The sequence below is a fragment of the Struthio camelus genome, chromosome 2 (assembly GCF_040807025.1).
Source record: "Struthio camelus isolate bStrCam1 chromosome 2, bStrCam1.hap1, whole genome shotgun sequence".
NCBI classification, from domain to species: domain Eukaryota; kingdom Metazoa; phylum Chordata; class Aves; order Struthioniformes; family Struthionidae; genus Struthio; species Struthio camelus.
The window spans coordinates 135,006,990-135,026,369 of NC_090943.1; the positions used below are offsets into that span (position 1 = coordinate 135,006,990).

The 19,380-nt window shown below is 40.5% G+C and overlaps 1 protein-coding gene across 2 annotated transcripts in view; it reads right to left on the reverse strand.

Annotated features, from left to right (window-relative positions):
• RAB2A (RAB2A, member RAS oncogene family) overlaps positions 1-19,013 on the reverse strand; it is a 44,296-nt gene extending 25,283 nt beyond the window's left edge. The window contains exons 1-4 of one of the 2 annotated variants that reach the window (XM_068932630.1): positions 18,885-19,013; positions 18,456-18,589; positions 8,517-8,588; positions 5,629-5,696 (exon numbers count right to left, since the gene is read on the reverse strand). In XM_068932630.1, coding sequence (XP_068788731.1) covers positions 5,629-5,696; positions 8,517-8,588; positions 18,456-18,501 — 186 coding nt within the window. In that variant the 5' untranslated portion in view covers positions 18,502-18,589; positions 18,885-19,013. The remainder of the gene's footprint in view (positions 1-5,628; positions 5,697-8,516; positions 8,589-18,455; positions 18,590-18,884) is intronic. The other variant, XM_068932632.1, reaches the window with a different exon arrangement.
• Between the last annotated feature and the right edge of the window lie 367 nt (positions 19,014-19,380).

Genomic DNA, 19,380 nt, shown 5'->3' on the forward strand with positions numbered 1-19,380 from the left:
GTACGTCATAGCATATTTTCTATGTCCCACCTGACTAATATTTTTTATTAGGAGAAAACTTTATAGCACACATCCACTTGAAAAATTAAAATTTACAAGTCTCACAGCTAGTAACTCTAGACTCCTTTGCTTTTGGAAGGAGCTACTTTGTATGATATGTTCAAATGCACTGACAGAATGCTTCATTCATATTTGGAATTATTACTCGTTTAAACTAGTTTACACTTTCCTAAGCTGCACAGACAGTTAAAAGACATCTAAGAAACAACCAGTTCACACAACAAGCATCAGACTACTGATGACAACTGCCAGCTGGGAACCACTCCACAAAGTTGATCCCTGGAACAAAATGTTCCAGATGGAGAGAAGAGCGATACATACCCATGAATACAGTTTCGAAAGTTAAAAATACGTTTGAGTACTTTAATCACATGACAACTTGTTTATATAAATACATTAATCTTTCATGTAGTCATGTTTCTACTCTGCAACAAAAAAGAATTTTACGGAGATTTACTAACAAGTAATTCAAGGCATATTCACAAAAATAAGATCTATTCTACAAACCTGCCACTTTCTAGCAGAGATGTTCCACAACAAGATCCTCCTCTAGACAGGACAGAACTAAAGACACTTCTGAAGATGAATCCATAACAACTTCAGAAAGTGTCAGGATTTATTTTTGGAGAATTCAGCCAAGTAGGATGTTGCTTTGGAATAGCTCTGTTAGCATCCTAGTAAGAGCTGAAATTTCTAGAGGACTAAAGATACTAAAGGGTGCAACTCCTTATACATATCTAAATAGAGATTATTGCCTGTACATATACCTTTCCTTTAGCTGTTGTTGAATGCATCCACATTTTACGCATCCACAGCAATTTCCAACACATTACTGAAATAAAAAGTTCCAGCTATCCATTATTAGAAATAATCCCACGAATTAAGTTTATAAATATTTTTGAAACCTAAAGGGGGTTTTAAATAACCCCCTTCACTAAAACTCAGAGCTCCATCAACAAGGAAAGAAAGGATTTGCTCTCCTTCCATCTAAGGCCTTATCCTAAGCAACAGCTTGTTTTATTATTGTGGAAAGCCACAGATGAACTGAAGGGAAACCCATTATCAATAATAAAATAAAACATCAATAATAAATGTATCTGGTTATTGAAATATTGTAAGCACATTATAAACATTTGAGAACACTAAGCTAGATGGTATCTCAAATTACTCTGGCTTCCTATAGTGCTATAACGGATGTGAACAACAACTTAGGAGTAGGCACTAAAGTTCAGATGACAGTCTTATTGCAGTAAGTTCTAATAATGAGTATTAAACGGACAGATTCTCCCCACTTGTGAATCTAGAAATAAGCTTGTGTTGCTATGCAGCAGCAAACACAGCCTGTGAGTTAATGATTAAACTAGTTGCATGAACTAAAATTGATTCTTTGCAAATTCTTGATGTCACTTTACAGCAGTAATGGGTATAAGCCATTGAGCACTGAGCAATCATAACTTTAAGGTTTAGCCACCTTCTTACAGGTACAAAGATAAGAGTACATTTGACCAGAGTCAAATTAGTAACTATTCAGTGGAAGGATTCACCGACTCCACGTGAACATATGCTCTGACTAACAAAGCAAGTAGAATGTGTCACAGGGGAAGCAATTAATACAGAATCATTTATCATCAGTATTGCTAAGATGAATAGTCATGTAATGTACTAAGGGAATTTTATTTGGTTCTACTAAACCCAAAGTGTATGCAAATACCTTAAGAATAGCTGACTTATCCAAAAAGGATTGGTATTTTCAGGAAATCTGAAAGTGATTGGATAAATCACATTGCAGATTTGGGGGGGGGCGGGGAGGGAAGCCACACACTTTTGTGGGCAAGCTCTCACCTATTAGCAAATGCTATCAGTTCAATTAGACAGCTCACCTGTATGTAAGTCAAGAAACTACTTGAAATTTGCTTATAAAACAACCAAACAAAAAGATACGGTTTCAGCTATGTGCTTAACAGAAACCTTAGAGGCAGGGTGTTGTTTTTTTTTTTTTTGTTAGTTTGGGTTTTTTTAAATGTAGGCTCCCTAGGAATAATCTGTTGTTTACAGCTGCTATCTTCTGGCTAAGGTTTTCTCTTCAAGAGGAAAACTAAAATAAGAACTTATTCCTTAATACCCATGGCGTAAACACAATAGCAAGAGCTAAGATGTTATGGAAACATAATAATGAATAAAAAGAAACAAATTTTGATCATACATTTCCATGAAATGAGGAAAAACAAGGTATTACAAATTTACTATCTTTAAATACAGAAAAAAATTCTCAGTCATACCAATATGGTTCATAGAAGATAAATAGTATTACATAGTATCATCACTGATCTCTCTTCCCTCAGCAGTCTGATGCAACTTGAAATTCCTTCGTTCAACTACTGCTATTTTTACCCATCAACAATGGCATGCTAGTAACAGTAAATACAGTAGAGAAGTATCCCCCTCAACCACAAAATGAAGGATATCGACTCAGACTGGTAACAAGTCCTGTATCTCTCTGCAACAATGATGTTTTTCCAAGAAGCAATGATTCTATACTTCTCAGTGTTACACTGTCACAGGACAAACAACCTCCATCTGCACAGCTTGTTTAAATGCACAAAGCTGGACAGCTCCCAGAACTGTCATTTTGTTTCTTACCAACTTCTACAGATCACTGCTGGTTCCCTAAAAAGGAAAGTTATTTTGGCAACTGACACTACCTGAAGTATCACACCCTTCCACAAAACAGGAGTTAAATGCCTCATAGCAGGTGACTATCAATTAACTGAAAGTCATTACAAAGATGATAAAACCACAGGAAAGGAAATAATCTAGAGACTAAAACAGACAAGGTGCATGAACAATTCAGTCCAACGATACTTCCCCTTGATGACCTAAATGGATCAGAAAGGAAAAATGAAAGTCAAGGACTCAAAGACCTAAAAACCTTGACATGTCACAGCCACAGCACACATTAACAGTAAGCTTGCAGAGCTTAGCAATAAGGAGGTCCTGGAGCAGTGTGCAGATGGGAAAGAACAAGAGGGGACACCGTTTGCTGGTGTAGACATTGGAACAGAAGCAGAGCTGAGGGTATAACAGTTGGCACACCTCTCATGCAGTCTTACTTCAGACTGGTTCTCCTAGACTATCATGTCACAGGACAGGACAAGGTACTGAACTACAGTTGTTAACGGACACATGTATTCCTTGAGCGTACCTTCTGGTTTAGTCTCACACAAAAGGAATTCAGTTTGTGTGGTCCCACATGAAAAGCTGTGCTTACTGCTCTTTGATAACTTCTCTAACATAGCCCTGATCCAAAATAAGAGGCTAATTTGGTGTTTGACTGCATATTCCTGAGTTCTGATACAAAAAGAGAGCAAGCAAATAGAAGTCACAGCGATACACCAGTGTTAGCTTCAGCTGCCCCTGTAAACTAACATCCTCCCACAATAAGGCATGCTGCAGCTTCCATAAATTCCCACTATCAATAGATGCATCCTTATTTGAGGCTGCACCGATCTCCTTAAGACAGCATAAACTGATCACCCTACCACAGAAGTATCTGGCCAGAAAATTTTGAATTAAATACTCTTAAGAAAGCAAGTCCTTACTCATTGTTAACCACGAGAAATAAATTTTATTCAGCTCTTCGCTTAGGTCTCTGCTCAAGGTTCTTCTCGTACCTTGATGGATTAAAGGCAGACACGTAAGACTAGCACTAAATCAGAGAAGTGCTGGTGCTGTAAATCAGCAAGCACCAACTGAAAACATAAATGCTTCATGTGTTTTCTTAGCAATCTGTGATTGCAAAATGAACTTTTTCTTAGCAGATAAAAATTGTTAACAACTTACTAAATACAGACACAGCACTAGTAACAGCTAGCAGTCTTTGCTCATAGAAAAAGAAATCCAGGAAACGCTCAACCCAGATACACAACACACACCCATTAACCTTGGTCATTCTTGACATATCTGTGTACCTTAGCATCATAAGCAAAATACATTCTTGAAAATTCCTGATGGTATTTCTTCACTTACTATTGCTTCAAGACTTTTGTACCTAAGGCCAGAATTGAGCTAGCTGAATTCAGATATGCTCACAAACAAGCCAAGGTTGAATTAGACTAGAAATATCCTATGTTTAAAAAAATCAGGCTGTATAGAGCTAAACTTTTAACCACAGTCTATGATATTAAGTCATCTGCTCAAAAACAGTTGAAATCCATTTCCAAGGTGCAGATAACAGCACATGAACAAAATCAGTTTGAAAGACAATGAAAGACAGTGCCTGTATTAGCAGGAACATTAGTAATTTTGTCTGCAGTAAATCTGTCCCAGTTTCAGGGAGCAAGGAACAGAGTAGATTGGTCCTCTTGTGATCATGCTACACACTAGAAGTATGCTCCCGAAGCTTCTGTTCATGCAGAGATTTGCTTGTCTATTGAATTTAGAAGTGATCAGCTACCTTGACAGTCAGCAATCTATAGTTACAATAGGACAAATGCCTAGGGCAGAAAAAGCCTAAAGTAAGCACAGTCTGATCATATTCTTGTATACCTTTTCAAGGAAAACTTCCAAAGCGCTAGATGCCATTTCAAATGATGAACTTGTAAAATAAGCAAGGTACGTTAGCTCTGAAGTTAGCTAAAATATTGCTTTTTAAAAAATTTTAAATATATTCCCTCTATTGATTTGCTATACCAAAAAGCACACAAACATGAAGCTACCGCTGTTTCTCTATCCGTCGTCGGTTTCTAGAGGTATCCTAAAATGTTTTTGGAAAAGGAACCAGGAAATCCTGCCTTAGGGAACAGTTAAGCACCTTAGAAAGACAAAGCTATGAATATGGGCATTTTAAAGCTGTTGCATAACAAGCGCAGACAATGAAAAGGCACACCTACCATAAGCAATTAACAAGGGAGGGCAAAGCTGACTTCTATAATGTGAAAATGTTCTTAATCTGAACCAGAAAAGTCAAAGCCTTTGCCTTGTTTGCTACGCTTTCAGAAACTTCATGCATTTACCAGTCCCTTTTTGTTTCTCTGAAGTACTTACTACGTTCATGGTTATAGTGAACTTGAGCTCTTCAGTCTTCTTCTGTGAAAAAAGTGAAATGAGCAAAACCTTTTCTTCTACGTCAGCAGTGCAAATATATCTCCTCTAGAGATCTCTTAATTCAGAAGAGATTAAAGCCAGTAGACATATCACAATTTCCCAACAGGAAGTTAAAATAACCAGACGTTGCATAAACGCACAGAAAGAAACTACTTAGAGGAAATATAAATAATCTCAATAATATAGAAAAAATTTTCACAGAAAAAAAACCAGCATGAAATTTAGTCTTAGAAATTTGACAAAGTTATTTGAGGAGGTTGAGCTACAGCATAAACAGCAGGAATTTGCATCGTTTTAAGAGGACATCACACCAAAGAAAGAGAATTTTAGCAAATATTTAATCTTCAGAGAAGCTAAAGCTGTTTAAGACCAAGAACATAGTCTCATATCGAGAGTGATCATAGAGAGCTTAAGAGTAAATAGTTAGCAGAGCCACACGTTTAGCTTCTAAGTTTTATTACTTACCGTATCCCATATCTGAAGTTTTATCTGTTTTCCATCAATAGTTATCATTCGAGCCCCAAATTCTACACCTGAACAGATTTTACAAAAGATTATATTATTAGTATATATTAGAAAGAAAAGCGTCCACCACTACCAAAGCAAGTACATAAGTTAAAGTTAACTCAACATTGTGAAGGAGAAAATTTCCTAAAGGATATAATCTGCTTTTGTTAATTTTCCAGTTGCTTCAGAGAATTGCAAGGTTTTCCAGAAGGAAAAAAATCTTAACTTTTCAACTGTTTTAAAAATACATTAACTAAAGTGTAAGGGAGGTGTTTCCCATATTGTTTTCCAAAAGATCTAGGAGCTCCAGCTCGAAGGGAGGAAAAAACATATCTATTTGGGCACAAACAGGAAACTGAGTAGAGTCACACTCATTTTAACACTCTACTAACACTAGACTGCTGAAGGCAGTTTAGAAGATTTAAACCTAGACTTTTTATTCAACAAAATATTCTATTATATTAAAGTGAGCGTAAAAACACCACCTTCAACAAGATAAATTCTTTCAAATTATTAACTACCCATCTGCTTTTACCAAAAAAAGCTTTCCAAATTTCAGTTAGTCAAAGATCAAATGTAATAACTCAGAACAAATTTGTTTCCAATAAGCAAAATGATTTTTTTAAGTGGAAAAATTCAGCCTTTTGTACTCATCTTTTAATGCAGCTTTAAGATCATTAACAGTAATTAAGCATAAATCTCACGCTATTACTACAGCAAGTTAAAATCTGACAAACGCCTAGAGATAGCAGACCTATTTACAAATAAGTTTCATTTTATAAACAAAAGTCTACTCCAATTCCCAAATGAAAACTAAATTGAGGTAGCTGATGCACTACTAGTTCTTAAGTTAGAGTATGATTCTACAGTCATGCACAATTCTGTGTGTAGCTCCAAGGCAGATAAAGTCTGCTTTTATGTATTGTATTTTTTAATCTTAGCATCATTAAAGTTTCTCTCTGAATTTTCTAAATTTTAGAGCTGACATTTTAGGCTAGCTATACTAAAATTGGGCTGAATTTTGCAAAAGTCTAGATGATATGATTTTTTTTCCCAAATATCCAGTTTTGGTTTCCCTTCTCTTTTCCCAAGTTGCTTACAGCAGGGATAGAAGGTGCGTTCCCACGTGTTAAAATGGTTGCACTATAGTGGTAAAAGTTAGGTTGTGTAACGCAAGCTTTTCTTAATCTGCACGTTCTCAGCAGTTAGAACACCATCAACTGGAACTGTGCCAGAAAAACATCAACCCATCCTATCTTGCCCTGCATGGGCATTCACATGAGTTTGAATCCATGTTCCTTAGGTACCTCTGCCCTTTTAAGTCAGTTGGGCTAATTGAAAGAAGCACTCTCCTAGCCAGAATCACACGTATGAACTAACAGTTAAGCAACAGCAGGCTGCTTCTAGCCTATGTTCATTCTTCCCTTTTCAAGCAGCTTGCCAGGCTCCATTCCTACATCCCTTGTTGCTGTCTAGGTTCACCTCCTCATGCCACTAGCTCCAACATCTGCTCTAAGGCCTTAGCTAGCTATTTGCCAGGCACAAAACTGGCACTAGGGCAATCCAGCTGAGGTGAAGCCACTTCCCACAGACTAGCAAGTTGCTGAGAAGCAGGAATATGCGACAGGGCTGCCAAAGGCACGAATGATATACAAGGCATGATACATCAGCCAGTACGGAAAGAAGGCAGTAAGTCATGCCTCCATCGAGAACTCAGGCTCTTTCTTCAACCAACCTATCAGTTGCAAAAACCTCAGGAATATTTGAAAACTGATGTGAGCCTAATAATTTGAATTATATCAGACAGCCACACACAAGGTTTGTAAGGCTTGTCAAACTAGAAAGAGAAGACATAATCAAACCACCTGGTATATTCTATTATAAGAATATTTGTTTACATTTCAAGTATTGATTTTAGTACTTCCATACACAGGAAGACTACGTATTCCAAGGCACAAACTAAGAATACAGACTAGGGATAGGTTTTCTGCAAGGCTCAGCACCATTAGAGCGATAGTTTAATAGGTTTCTTGAAATAAACATAAGGAGTTCAAAGGTCCTGTGACTTCACTAGAGAGTAGCATTTGCTATGCTTCACAGTGAAAATGATCTGAAGATTAATTTTATCCACAGAAAAATTTATTCGCACACTATTCCTCATATTTCATGTGGAAAGATAAACAAAGTTCATAGTTATCTATTGCAGTCAGATTACAGGCAATGCACTCTTTCAAAATTAATTCATTCCTTCTAGTATCAATATGAAATCATACCTCATACAACATCCTCACCCAATTGAGGAGTCAGGAAAACACCTTGTCCCTTCCAGATAGCAAACACCTTCACACTCTAATCCTTCTCCACCAAGACGTTAGTTTCTCCAAAGAGTAAATTTGTTTATTCATCTTTTAAGTTACCGTTCCTTTAGTTTTATCTGCTACTTGTCTTCAGGGCAAGAAATTCTAGCATTCTGTTCCCTAACAAAAAGTCTGCATTTGTACCACCAGCAACGCATTTCAAGTTTGATCAATTCTGTTTCCATGTCCAGCTTTTAGCTTTTCTGAAGAAACAGTTGAGACAATCTGAAACAATTTAAACACAGTTTCCTAGCTATGTTACTTCCCCAGTAAGAAATAGCCCCGTTTGTCTTCATTAGCTAACAAATACTCATCACATAAAAATTCACTGATGCCTTAATACAGTACAAATCCTACACTAGCTCCGCACAATAAACACAAATGCACGTTGAGATACCCTAGCTGCTTACCACCCTAAAAAACAACCAAATAAACCTTAAGCATGTTTGGAAACAACACATTGGCATTGAGGAGACAAAACAGACCTACCAATAGTAAGATCATGGACTGGTTGAAATCGCTTGTCTGTAAACTGTAACAATAAACATGATTTCCCAACACCTAAAAAAAAAAAAAAAAGAGAGAGAGAGAAAAGATTTTAGTAAACTCAAAAAAAATCTGTTAAGAATCAATAAAAATTACTCAAAGTAAATGGTGCATATTGTTTAAAATTCATTACGAGGACTTGAAATACCAGATCTCTCTCCCTCTGAAGTGTATAAATCTTTTTCATCATGTAACAGCTTTTAAATTTCCAGAAATATTAAAGTTTAAACAGTTATTATTCAGAAAGAAAACAAAATGTTATTCTTTAAAAAAGTATTTCTGCCTTTAAAACTAACAAAGACCAATTTCCTAAAAGATTTTCAAGCTACCATTCCATATCCTCTCACAACAGTAGCTACAGGTCTTGCTACTCCACAAAGCTCTATGCCTGCTTCCCCCACTTCAGTACCTTTAGTTTTCTTCCAAGCTAGCTAGATTCTCAACCTCACTCCCACCTATCTTGTAATTTAGCAACAGAGCGAACAACAGTACACATGCAGCTGCTTAGAACTACAACGCATGCTACTGACTATTGGCTGCCAAACAGACAGGCCAAGCAGAATTGGCAACAGTTGAGTTCATACTACATCCAGACACATAACCCATTTGGGTCTGAAACCAGGATACCTGAAGGGAACAATTTTTGTATGAACTACTTGACATTACATCGATACTGCCTTGTAGACGGGCAGTTCCTTCTGTACACGGAAGCACAGAAAAGCGAAAGTTAACGTAGTTGACAAGGGTACTCAGACTACCTAGGTTTGTAAACATCTGCTTTTTCCAATTAACATTCCCTTGTTCTTTTACTTGGGGGGATCATTCTGCCAGTCCTATGCTATCAAATTTCACATTTTCAGCCTTTCAAAACCTCTGCAGTCATACTTTTGATTTATACACATTTAAACTCTCTGAACTGTATCACAAAACATATGATGCTGTAACATCCAAGTTCCTTCTGTGCTCTGCTTTATCCACAGAGGAAGATGAGGTTATTTTAGCCACATTAGAAGCCAGGCAACAATCGATCCCAAATGATGTATCTGGTACTAAAAGACAGCAAGCAAAGGGATAAAGAAAAGAAAAACCATCCTGCAATTCATAAGATAAGTATGCCAGAGGTTTGCATTCAGTGGTGCTTATTTTTACTTTTCAAAGTTTTCAACTTTTCAAAGTTTTTTTTGACTGTTTGATGAGGAAACAAAGCATAAACAACTATAGTCGCTGTCCATCTGTCAGTCTGGTCTTGAAAACTAAGACCAGCAGCCAGTTTCAATCAAATCTAACAGAAATAGGAGACTTGCCCTTGATTTTGTCATGAAATGAGTTGTAATGAAACGATGACACTTTGAAATTAATGCCCCAACTGATGCAGCAATTCCAGCAGTCCAAGTCAATTGTTGCTGCTGCTCTCCTACTCTACCCTGCAGCATGTTCATGCTCCTCTTCTCTATACTGCTTCAGAACTCATCTGACTAAGCCATTTCAGTTGTCTGCTGGGTTAGCACACTAACTGAACAAGAAGAGCGACAAAGCATGCAGAAATGGCTTAACGCAGGGTCAGAAAAGCTTCAGAGCTGGTTCAAAAGAGGGAACAGAAATGCGGCAGCCAGCAGATCAGTAGCTTAGCCTGGCATAGTGCTACAGCCTGAGGCAAAGTTTGCAGCATCAGTCTTAACACTTCTCTTTTACTGTAGCGCTCTGGCTTATGATAGCAAACTATCAGTTCACAAGCAGGTTGGAAGCAGGTATAGATTATGCTGCATCCAGCCTCCCAGCAAAATTAGTGGACATGAGAGAAGCAGGTAATAGTATGGATAAGGGGTGTGGGGAAAAGCATTAGAAGTAAGAAACAGGAAGGACAGAAGGAATACTGGAGCTGCAGGGACAGAGAACACAACTTTCTAAGGAACCTTGAAATATTAATAATTCTTCTACTCACAGAAGTTTATATATAAAGACAACTGATACCACCACTGAAATAGAGCCCCCCATCACTGAATGTAATAACCACCTCATTTATAAGAAACAATCTAGAAATCAATCCAAAAATAGATTCCAGAATAGCTTTTGTCATTAACCTTACAAAACCATTTCAGTGTCATTTGATAAATATGAATCCCATAACTGTCATTAAATATTGCCTGCATATATTTTATATTGATAAGAAAAATATTTCACAACTCAATGAGCAAAGTGACCCTTGATTAGGTATCTAGCAGTAGCACTCATGCAGCAGTCTCATAACTTTTTTCTAAGTTTGGTGACCACCTTGTTGGTTCAGGTGAAAACACAAATACTAGTGTCAGCACAGAGCAGATGAGAGACAAGCACAGCCCTTTCAATGTGAGCACTGTCTTGAGTTGGATCAAGATAACTGAGAAACTGCACTCTCTGCTACTTATTGCAGGCCTTTTAGAAGCAGTCTACACATTTGAAAGGTTCACACAACAGAAAGAAGAAATCAGCCAGTTTTTGTTTAATGCCATTCCTGTTATTTTAGAACCTTACAGGAAAAAAAAAAAAAGGAAGTTTCTTAAGTTTTGTACTGCTGTTGACTGAAAAAAAGTTCAACAAGCTGCATACAAAGATGCAGTGACTGTTAAGTTCAAGCTGTAATCTATTTTTAAATAGTAGTTACAAGTACTTTAGTATTTTTGCCTCCATTTTTAAGTGTTTTGTTTACATTTTATAGTTTTAACACATCACAAGTTTGTAACCAGAAAGCTCTTACTAAAATAGCTTGTAGCCCATGCATTTCTGGAGCTTGAGAGAAAACTGTGCTATCATAGACACACCCAGTAACCTGTGTCATAAACAGTAGCCATATATGAACTCCTGAGCAGTTTACCACTTTGTGACATATGCAGATGCTACAAAGATCAAAGTTGTGTGGCAGCCAATTACACTGCATTCAAATGGTACACAGTAACTATACTGAATAAACTCTAAGAATGAAGTGATTGCTTACCAGATACCTCAATTCACTTAGGACTGTGAATCTTATATCAGAAATGAGGCAGGATCCCTGGGGAAAGTAGTTGAGCATGTCTTATGATAGTCATCAGTTGTAGAAAACAAAAGGGACAGATTTAAAGTTGCACACAAAGACAACTTTAAATTAACTGATTCTATTTAATAACTGATTCTCCACTCTACTGCCACAATTACTTTACTATAATACAGCTTCATATATATCTCCCCTAGAGGGAAAAAAAATATTTAATATCTTAAGAACTGAGCAGAGCTTGGACAACTTAGCCAACAAACTGGGTAAACAAATGCTCTTGCTTAGGAATAAATTAAAGCAATGGATTATGTGCTCAGAAGGGAGCAGCATGCTTCTTTGCAAATGCCTGTTCCAGGACCACTTCTTAATACCCAAACAGTGATGGAAAGTGAACTAGAATTCATGCTACAGTAGTGTTTTATCCTCAGGTCCTGAATTCCAAACATCAGCCTGAGTTAGTTCCAAATTTCTGTTTTCAGTAACGGCTTTCTACTTATCTAGGTGCCACTCCACAATCAATTTCACTCAGAGAAAGCATGGCCAGGCTTTCCTACTGTCCCACCTTGGCCCAGCCACGCTTCAACTCCTCCCTTTCTTACATATCAGCACTAGTTTTTGATTCACTAGCAAGCCAGAACAGGTAGGTGGTAAGGCAAACTCTCCCTTCTCACCCAGAATGTTATGCAATGAGCCAAATCAAGAAACTGACCCAGCAGAAAACTAGAGTCACCCAAAATGCTAGTATGTGCACAAGACTAGGGCTACAAAATATATTGCAAAGGGAAGGACTGTTCTTTTCAGTGCCAGGCTGCACTAACATCAGCTCAGGAACCATAACACAGCTGATGATACAGCGCAGTCACTTTAATGGCTTTCATCAAAAAAGATCTGCTTCCTTCTCCCTGTCTAATTCCTGTGACCCAGCTGGCCCAGTGGTGTAAGGAAAGAAGAAAAATAAATTCATGAAACTAGTCTACTAAAAAATTAATTCCTTTTTTGCTTGATTAGTTGTCAGCTGCAAAGTCTGAGGTGCGCTAGAGGCAACAGAAGGGAAATTTCCAGGCTCTCCTTGCCACTGGATGAGATTTGTCTACTGACAGACTACAGTCACACAAAGTAGGGAACCACAACAACTTAAAACCAGTCTAATCAAATCTGCAGTCCTGTTCCTTCCATTGATGTTTGCATGACCTGATGTGCCAGCCAGTGGATCACTTCCTTACTTCCTTGCATAAGCAACACTGCAACCCAAGAAGGGTGACAGAGGAAAAGCATCACAGTAGTAGTCCCAGTTTAGGTTTACCCTCAGAATTCAGTTTCGATGTCCATTCAGATTAACTGCTAGCTGCCTCTGATGAGTCGACTCACTCCTTCCTGCAGAGTTCCACTGTCTTACTCAGAATGGCTCCTATACTTGTTTGTTTACACTGTAGCCCTCCCCCCCCCCTTTATTTTTATTTTTTAATTACCTTCATGAGCTGAACTAGCTCTCTTAGAGTTCAGACAGGCACTGATGCTAACAGCTCAGCAGCAGAAGTAGTTTGTAGCTAGGACAAGGAATGGCAATCAGGTCCACCCAATTTGGTAGCAGCTAACCATTAGACTAGTTTAGCCTTCTTCCAGCACAATTTTTTCCTTGCTGTTGCTTCACAAGACAGGGTGAACGAATTGCTCACCACCACAGAGCTGAAGACCTACTCCCCCTCTTTGCTAGCTCACTGCCACCTATCCTCTCAACCTATCCAGTAGAAAATTAACCTAAAAAGTAGGTAGTTTTCTACTGCATTAGTGAGTTGAATCAACTAATTGAAAAGTATGACAGTCACCACACGGTAAAGGGAGCAAGACCTTCTCCTCTCACTGGTAACCAGCTAGTATGTCAACTCAGGTGCTCATGAAACCAAATCCCTGGTACAAACCGAGCTGAAACAAGCTGCCTGCTGCTCCTACCTCCCTTTAGGGAACAAACAAGCAAAATGTTTAAATAAGCTGAAGACAATCTCTAAAACCAGACAAGTCTCAAACAACGTATATTTTAAGACCAGTTCAGATTTAAACCAGATACATAGTGTAAGTGTCAAAATATACAGACCTCTAATCTGACTGATGAGCTATTTCTAGTCCTTCGTGGTAGACTACACTACTTTACATAGCTTCCAGATGTTTCATGAACCCAACAGTTCACTCTTCTCTCATTACAGGCAGCAACTCATACCCTCTCTCCTTCACTTCCAACCACACCATCCTTACGCAACTCAGCAAATTGCTGTATTACTAACCACAGGCCTAGGCATAAGGAGACAGTAACCTAAAGCAGAGATTTTTCTCAACCTTTTATCAGTCTGCTGTCAGTCATAACTCTGTCGTTAAATGAAAAAATTTTGATAAAATTAATAGGAGGGCAAGACTATAAAGTTTCTGTCAGCTTCCTCTACAAGTAAAGGGACCTTCACATATCCATTTAAGAAGGGATATGAGGAGAAGAAAAGTAACCTTTAAAATTCTTCCTAATGACTACATAAGTTTGGGAGAAGCAATGCTGTGAAAATGGCTTTTTAACTCTTGGCAAAGATGATTCGGCTTCAATGCTTAGGTTAGATAAACAAATGTAGGCTGTTGTAAATAATTTACAGTAAATCACTGACACCAGTGCTCTAAGTTTTCCTTTTTACATAAAAATTAGTGCACATCTACAAGCTGAAAGGAACTCTTCAGGTTTACCACATTCCATTTAATATGGCATTACCCAATTGGTAACTTTACAGGTCTTAAAATTAAACCACATGAACCTAAATAAAGCCTGTTCATGTCCTGGACGATCACAAAAAGCTTAGAAAACTGCCAGTCATTCACAACAAAAACTGCCTTTCAAAAAAAGTTATAATAATTATGGCGGGCACACAAGAATAGTCTCATGAGACCAGCTGTATGACTATCTACCTACAGTTCAGTATTTCTAGTTAACTTCTAAGACGACAAGAAAATATATGTTTATAATATAAACACCTGATATCTGCCCTTTTAGAGATAAAGTATTATCAAAAGGGTCTTATGCCAAGAAGTAAGTAGTAAAGATCTAGTACCCTGGTTTCGCTATGAACGAATTCTCAACCTATCGTGAGGTATTAGTACCAGCTCTGTTAGGATGAAAACCTGTTTAGTTAAGGAGTATTGTTACACACTTGTAGAAAATAAGGGCAAGAGGTTCTTGCCATGCATGTTGCCAGCTTATAAGAGCTGCTCCAGACCAAAGTGTAAGCGAACACTAGATAAGTGTTTGCAAGGAGGGGAGAAAACAGACAGACAGACAGGCAGACAGACAGAGAGAAAAGATGACTAATTCAACGGCTTAATTTCAACATTTGAGAACTTCCTAGATAAGGGATACAGTACACTAAACAGCTTACTTTCCTCTAGAAAAAAAGGAAAGTTAGATCATCAAGCAATTATACTTTGTCTCACCATCTTCCCCGAACATAAACAACTTTGAGATATCCTTAGTTTATAAGCAGCAACTATCTGCTGAAACTGGAAGGAAAGTGCATTGCACAAGAAGCTCCAAAGGTTGCTGAACACATACAAGAAAAGCAGAAGGCACATATGCCCATGGAAGATGCAGCAACACTTGTCATACAGACAAGTTATGTTGGCGGAAAGAAATCTGACCATTGCAAAACTGGTATTTCAGCCATATTGAACTGTGACGTTCTTTGATGGGAAACTGGTAAACATACTCTGATAGATAAGAAAATCCTATTTAATGCATATTACAGACTTTAGAAAAAAATCCAGCCCTAGTATTTACAGCAGCCCTGTGCATCTGTAGAGTCTCACATGGTATTTTACGTTGCTGTTGACAGAAAGATCTTTAAACAGTATGGAAGATTTCACTATCACATCGGAAAAACGAGCAAATTTTGTCTGATCTTAACAGCAGTCACCACAGCTCAGACCAAAAGTCCACCTAGATTTCAGATAGCGACCGAAAGCAGATGTGAAAGGAAGAGCAGATGAACGCACCAACTCCTACCTGCAAGCAACCTGAAATAGACACTATCAACTGTCCCACTGCTACAATTTAAAAAACATGCAGATTTACAAAAATACTGTTTCTTCCTAGCCCCCAAAAACTGATCAAGGATCTGAAAGACAGCCATTTTAATTCACAGCTCTCCCACAAGAGAAAACTAACCAGATCTTAAAACAGTCCTGACTACAGAGACCATACATCATTATTTGTATGACGTATGAATATACACGAAATGCATTATAAATAACAACCATAACAGAATCCATCCCATGTTCATAGAGCTGCAGTGCCTGAAGTACCAGCAAAAGAAAATGTCACTGAATGTCAACGGCCAATGAAGCAAGCAATAAAAAGGGACAAGATCTGCTGAGCAAAAGGCAGTCTTACACAGTCAGTTTCTGTAGCTATCACTTTAAGAGACTGAGATCATACTGAATTCCTGCGTTGAAGTGCATGAAAGCATTTGGAATCACAATTCAGAATACACACGCAGGTGTCTTGTATAACTGTACACTTTTTTTGTTGTTTTGTTTATTGCTTGCATAACCCACTTTGTTTTGTAGTGCTGAAAAAGGAAGATGAGCTAAATATCAACATCTGTCCTGGGTTGATGCTGTCTTACTTTTCATCTAGAGTTTGTTTACAACTAATTGCTGAGTCACCAAGCAGTTGATCCACTTCCAAAGACTCTAAATCAAGTCCCAAAGACAAATTTCTTGATCACTATGGAAATTACAGGGCATGCAAGGCCACCGGCATATCTTCACTGCTTGCAGTGCTGTGGTAGACCACCACTGGGACAGAACAGGCGAGTCCCCATACAGTCCATTAATTTCCATCAGTACAGCTACGAATGCATCTGCCTTCGGCAGAGGAACAGCAACACCTAAACCATCACAGTCATTCTGGCAGCAAACTGTACACAACATAAATTGTCTCTTTGATACTAGCTATATTAGAATACTTAAAAGGCTCATAGGAGATCTAAATAAAAGCAAAACCAACTTTCCACTATTGGCGAATCTATTGCACTTTACCAGCGATGGTGGCACTAGTTTTAATTAGCTTCCTATAACAACTTTGAATAAAAGCTACAGAAGTTTTTCACTTTTGGTAAATTTGTGAGCTGTTTTCTGCTCAGTGTGTTTCTTCTAGATCTTACAATTCCCATATTTGGTTAAGAAGCAGAAACAACTTCAGAAGTGACATACATCCAATTCTGTATTTCACATTTCAAGTAACTGAAGTAATCTTCAATTATGGTGCAGAAGGGTCAGCAGAAACCACTGCCCAGAGGATATTTCATTTAAAAAATTAATCTGCATATCATCAATGTACCAAAGCAACTGTTTGCTGCCCTCTCTACCACTCTGATGATTACAGTTTTTAAAATGCACCAGAATACAAGGCCAACTGTTCTGAAGCGCTATGACCCTGAATTTTGTACTACCATTTTGCATCATTCTGGGCAGAAAAACCTCCTTTTACTTCCCTTGACTCTACTGACATAATCTCCTGTCCTCTACCGTGGCTTATGAACTGTCAGTCACGTAAACACTCAAGAACAATCTGTAGTCTTCTTTATCATCTATGGCCTATTAAATACTTCAAGCTGGTCATTATAACCATGATATATTTCTTACTATTTATTTGTACTACAGTTTTTAAAAAAAGGCTGAAGAGCTTAAATGTTAAAAAATTTTAAAAAAACAACAAAAAATACACAGTAGTTGCAATCCAGGCTATTTAACAACCACATGCGTAATGCAACTATAGTGTATAATTACAGTACCACAAACTCCAGCAACAGATAAACTGGTTCATCATAATGAAGTGTAACTACGCAGGTATCCCTAGAATAGCATGTAGAGACAACCGTGTCACCAAATTTATTACAGAGGGTATTTATTCGGGTATGAAGAAGACAATGAGAAAGATGCACAATGCACAAGCACAATAGCTACCTATGTTATTTACCTTGTCCTGCCAAAAGTGTGATAGAAAGAATGCCATCTATATCCATACTAGGCTAAGGAAGCATAGAATATGTTGGCAAAAGTGCATCAAACAGCAATTCCTATCAGCATAGGGTTATGCCTGCAGCATTCTTAAGCAATGTTATTTGCAACATGGCAGTCAATGACAAATAGAAGAGAGCAAGTTTTTAAAAATGGACAAGAAAATAGGTGAGCGGGAGGAAGAGACCGCAGATGCAACTTGCAGCATCTGGGAAAGCAGTTAGTCAAAAAATGGCTGCTGTGAAGTAGAAGGAAAGAACTAGGCCTTTAAATTTCCCTTTGACAGCATATCCTGACACTTAAACAGCTTGCTATTGCACCTCCAGCCCGGGCTGGAAACGGCACCCTTGCAGCCCAGTCTGAAGGTACCTTCAACGGCACTGGTCTTTGCCTCACCACAAAATTCCTAGGAAGCCAGCAGCACCTCTTAGGCCTCAGGGCTGCAGAGAGGTAAATATGGGGCCGCTGCCTAGCCGCGAGTTTTACAATGACAGCAGCCCCCATCCCACCCCAATCTCCGCCCCTGCCTTTCACGCTCAGACGCCGCAGCCCGGTGTATGACACACCCCGGCCTGCCCCACGGCCCGTCCCCGGGCCCCGAGGCGGCTGTCAAGGGACCCCGAGGTCTGCGGCCGCGGCCTGGTGCGGGGCGCAAGGCGGCCGAGAGGCAGGCCGAGGCCACGGGCGGGGCCCAGCGCAGAGGCGGAGGAGCCGCCTCCTCGCGCACAACCACCACGTCGACGGAGCCAACACTGCGGAAATGGGAGCGGGGAGCCGGGCCCGGCTTGCCCGCCCGCCCCGGGCCCGCCGCCCCCGCCGCTCACCTGTGTCCCCGATGATGATATATTTGAAGAGATACGCGTAGGCCATGGCCGCCCGGTGCCCGCCTCTCCGGCTCTCGCTGGCTCCTTCGTGACGCGCGCGCGCTCTCCCCCCGCCCCCGCTGTCAGGGCTCGCGCTGCGGAGAGTTCCAAACGGTTAACGGCCGCCGGGCGGGGGCACACGCTCCGCGGCCGCCGCGCCCTCCCTCCTACCTGCGCCCGCCGCCTCCCTCCCGCCCCTGCGCGGCGCCGCGCGCGCGCGCCCGCTCGCTCCCGCGCCTCTGCCCTCTCTCTCTCTCTCTCTCTCCCCCTCCCTCCTTCCGCGCCCCAAAGCGGCCGGAGGAGGCAGGCGGCAGCGGCGGGAAGAGCGGGCGGCGAGAACAATAACAGGCGCCTCAGCGGCCCCCCAGCCCCTCCGGCAACGTCACGCACCAACCTCCTCGCTCGGCCCCACCCCCGACCCGGAAGTGCTGAGGTAGCCGTTGCCCGGCGCGGCGGCGCGTGCGCGCACGTGCGTGCGCGCGGCCGCCGCCGCCGCCTCCTTCCCTCCCGCGAGCCGGAGGGGGCGGGGCTCCGCCGCCCCGCCCCGCCCCGCGGCCCCGCCCCGCGGCTCCGGCGGCGGGAGGGAGGGAGGGAGGGAGGCGGCGGGCGGGGGAGCGGGGCTGCTGGGCCGTGCCCTCGGCCGTGCCCTGCCCGGGGGTGGGGAGAGGCTGCCTTCTCTCTCCGGTGCGGGTTGCTGTTTTCCTTGGCGTTGAGGGAAGGGCTGCGTGACCAAAACACGCCTTCCCGGGAGAGCGGCTTGTTGTGAAGAGGGCCGTCGTGGCCCCAGGCGGGCTCCCTGGTGATTCCTCTGCTAGAGGACTCTTGCCAGGGAAAAGAAAGCCGGCCTGCAGGAAGAGAAGCCGCACAGGAGCCCGTCTGAGCCAAG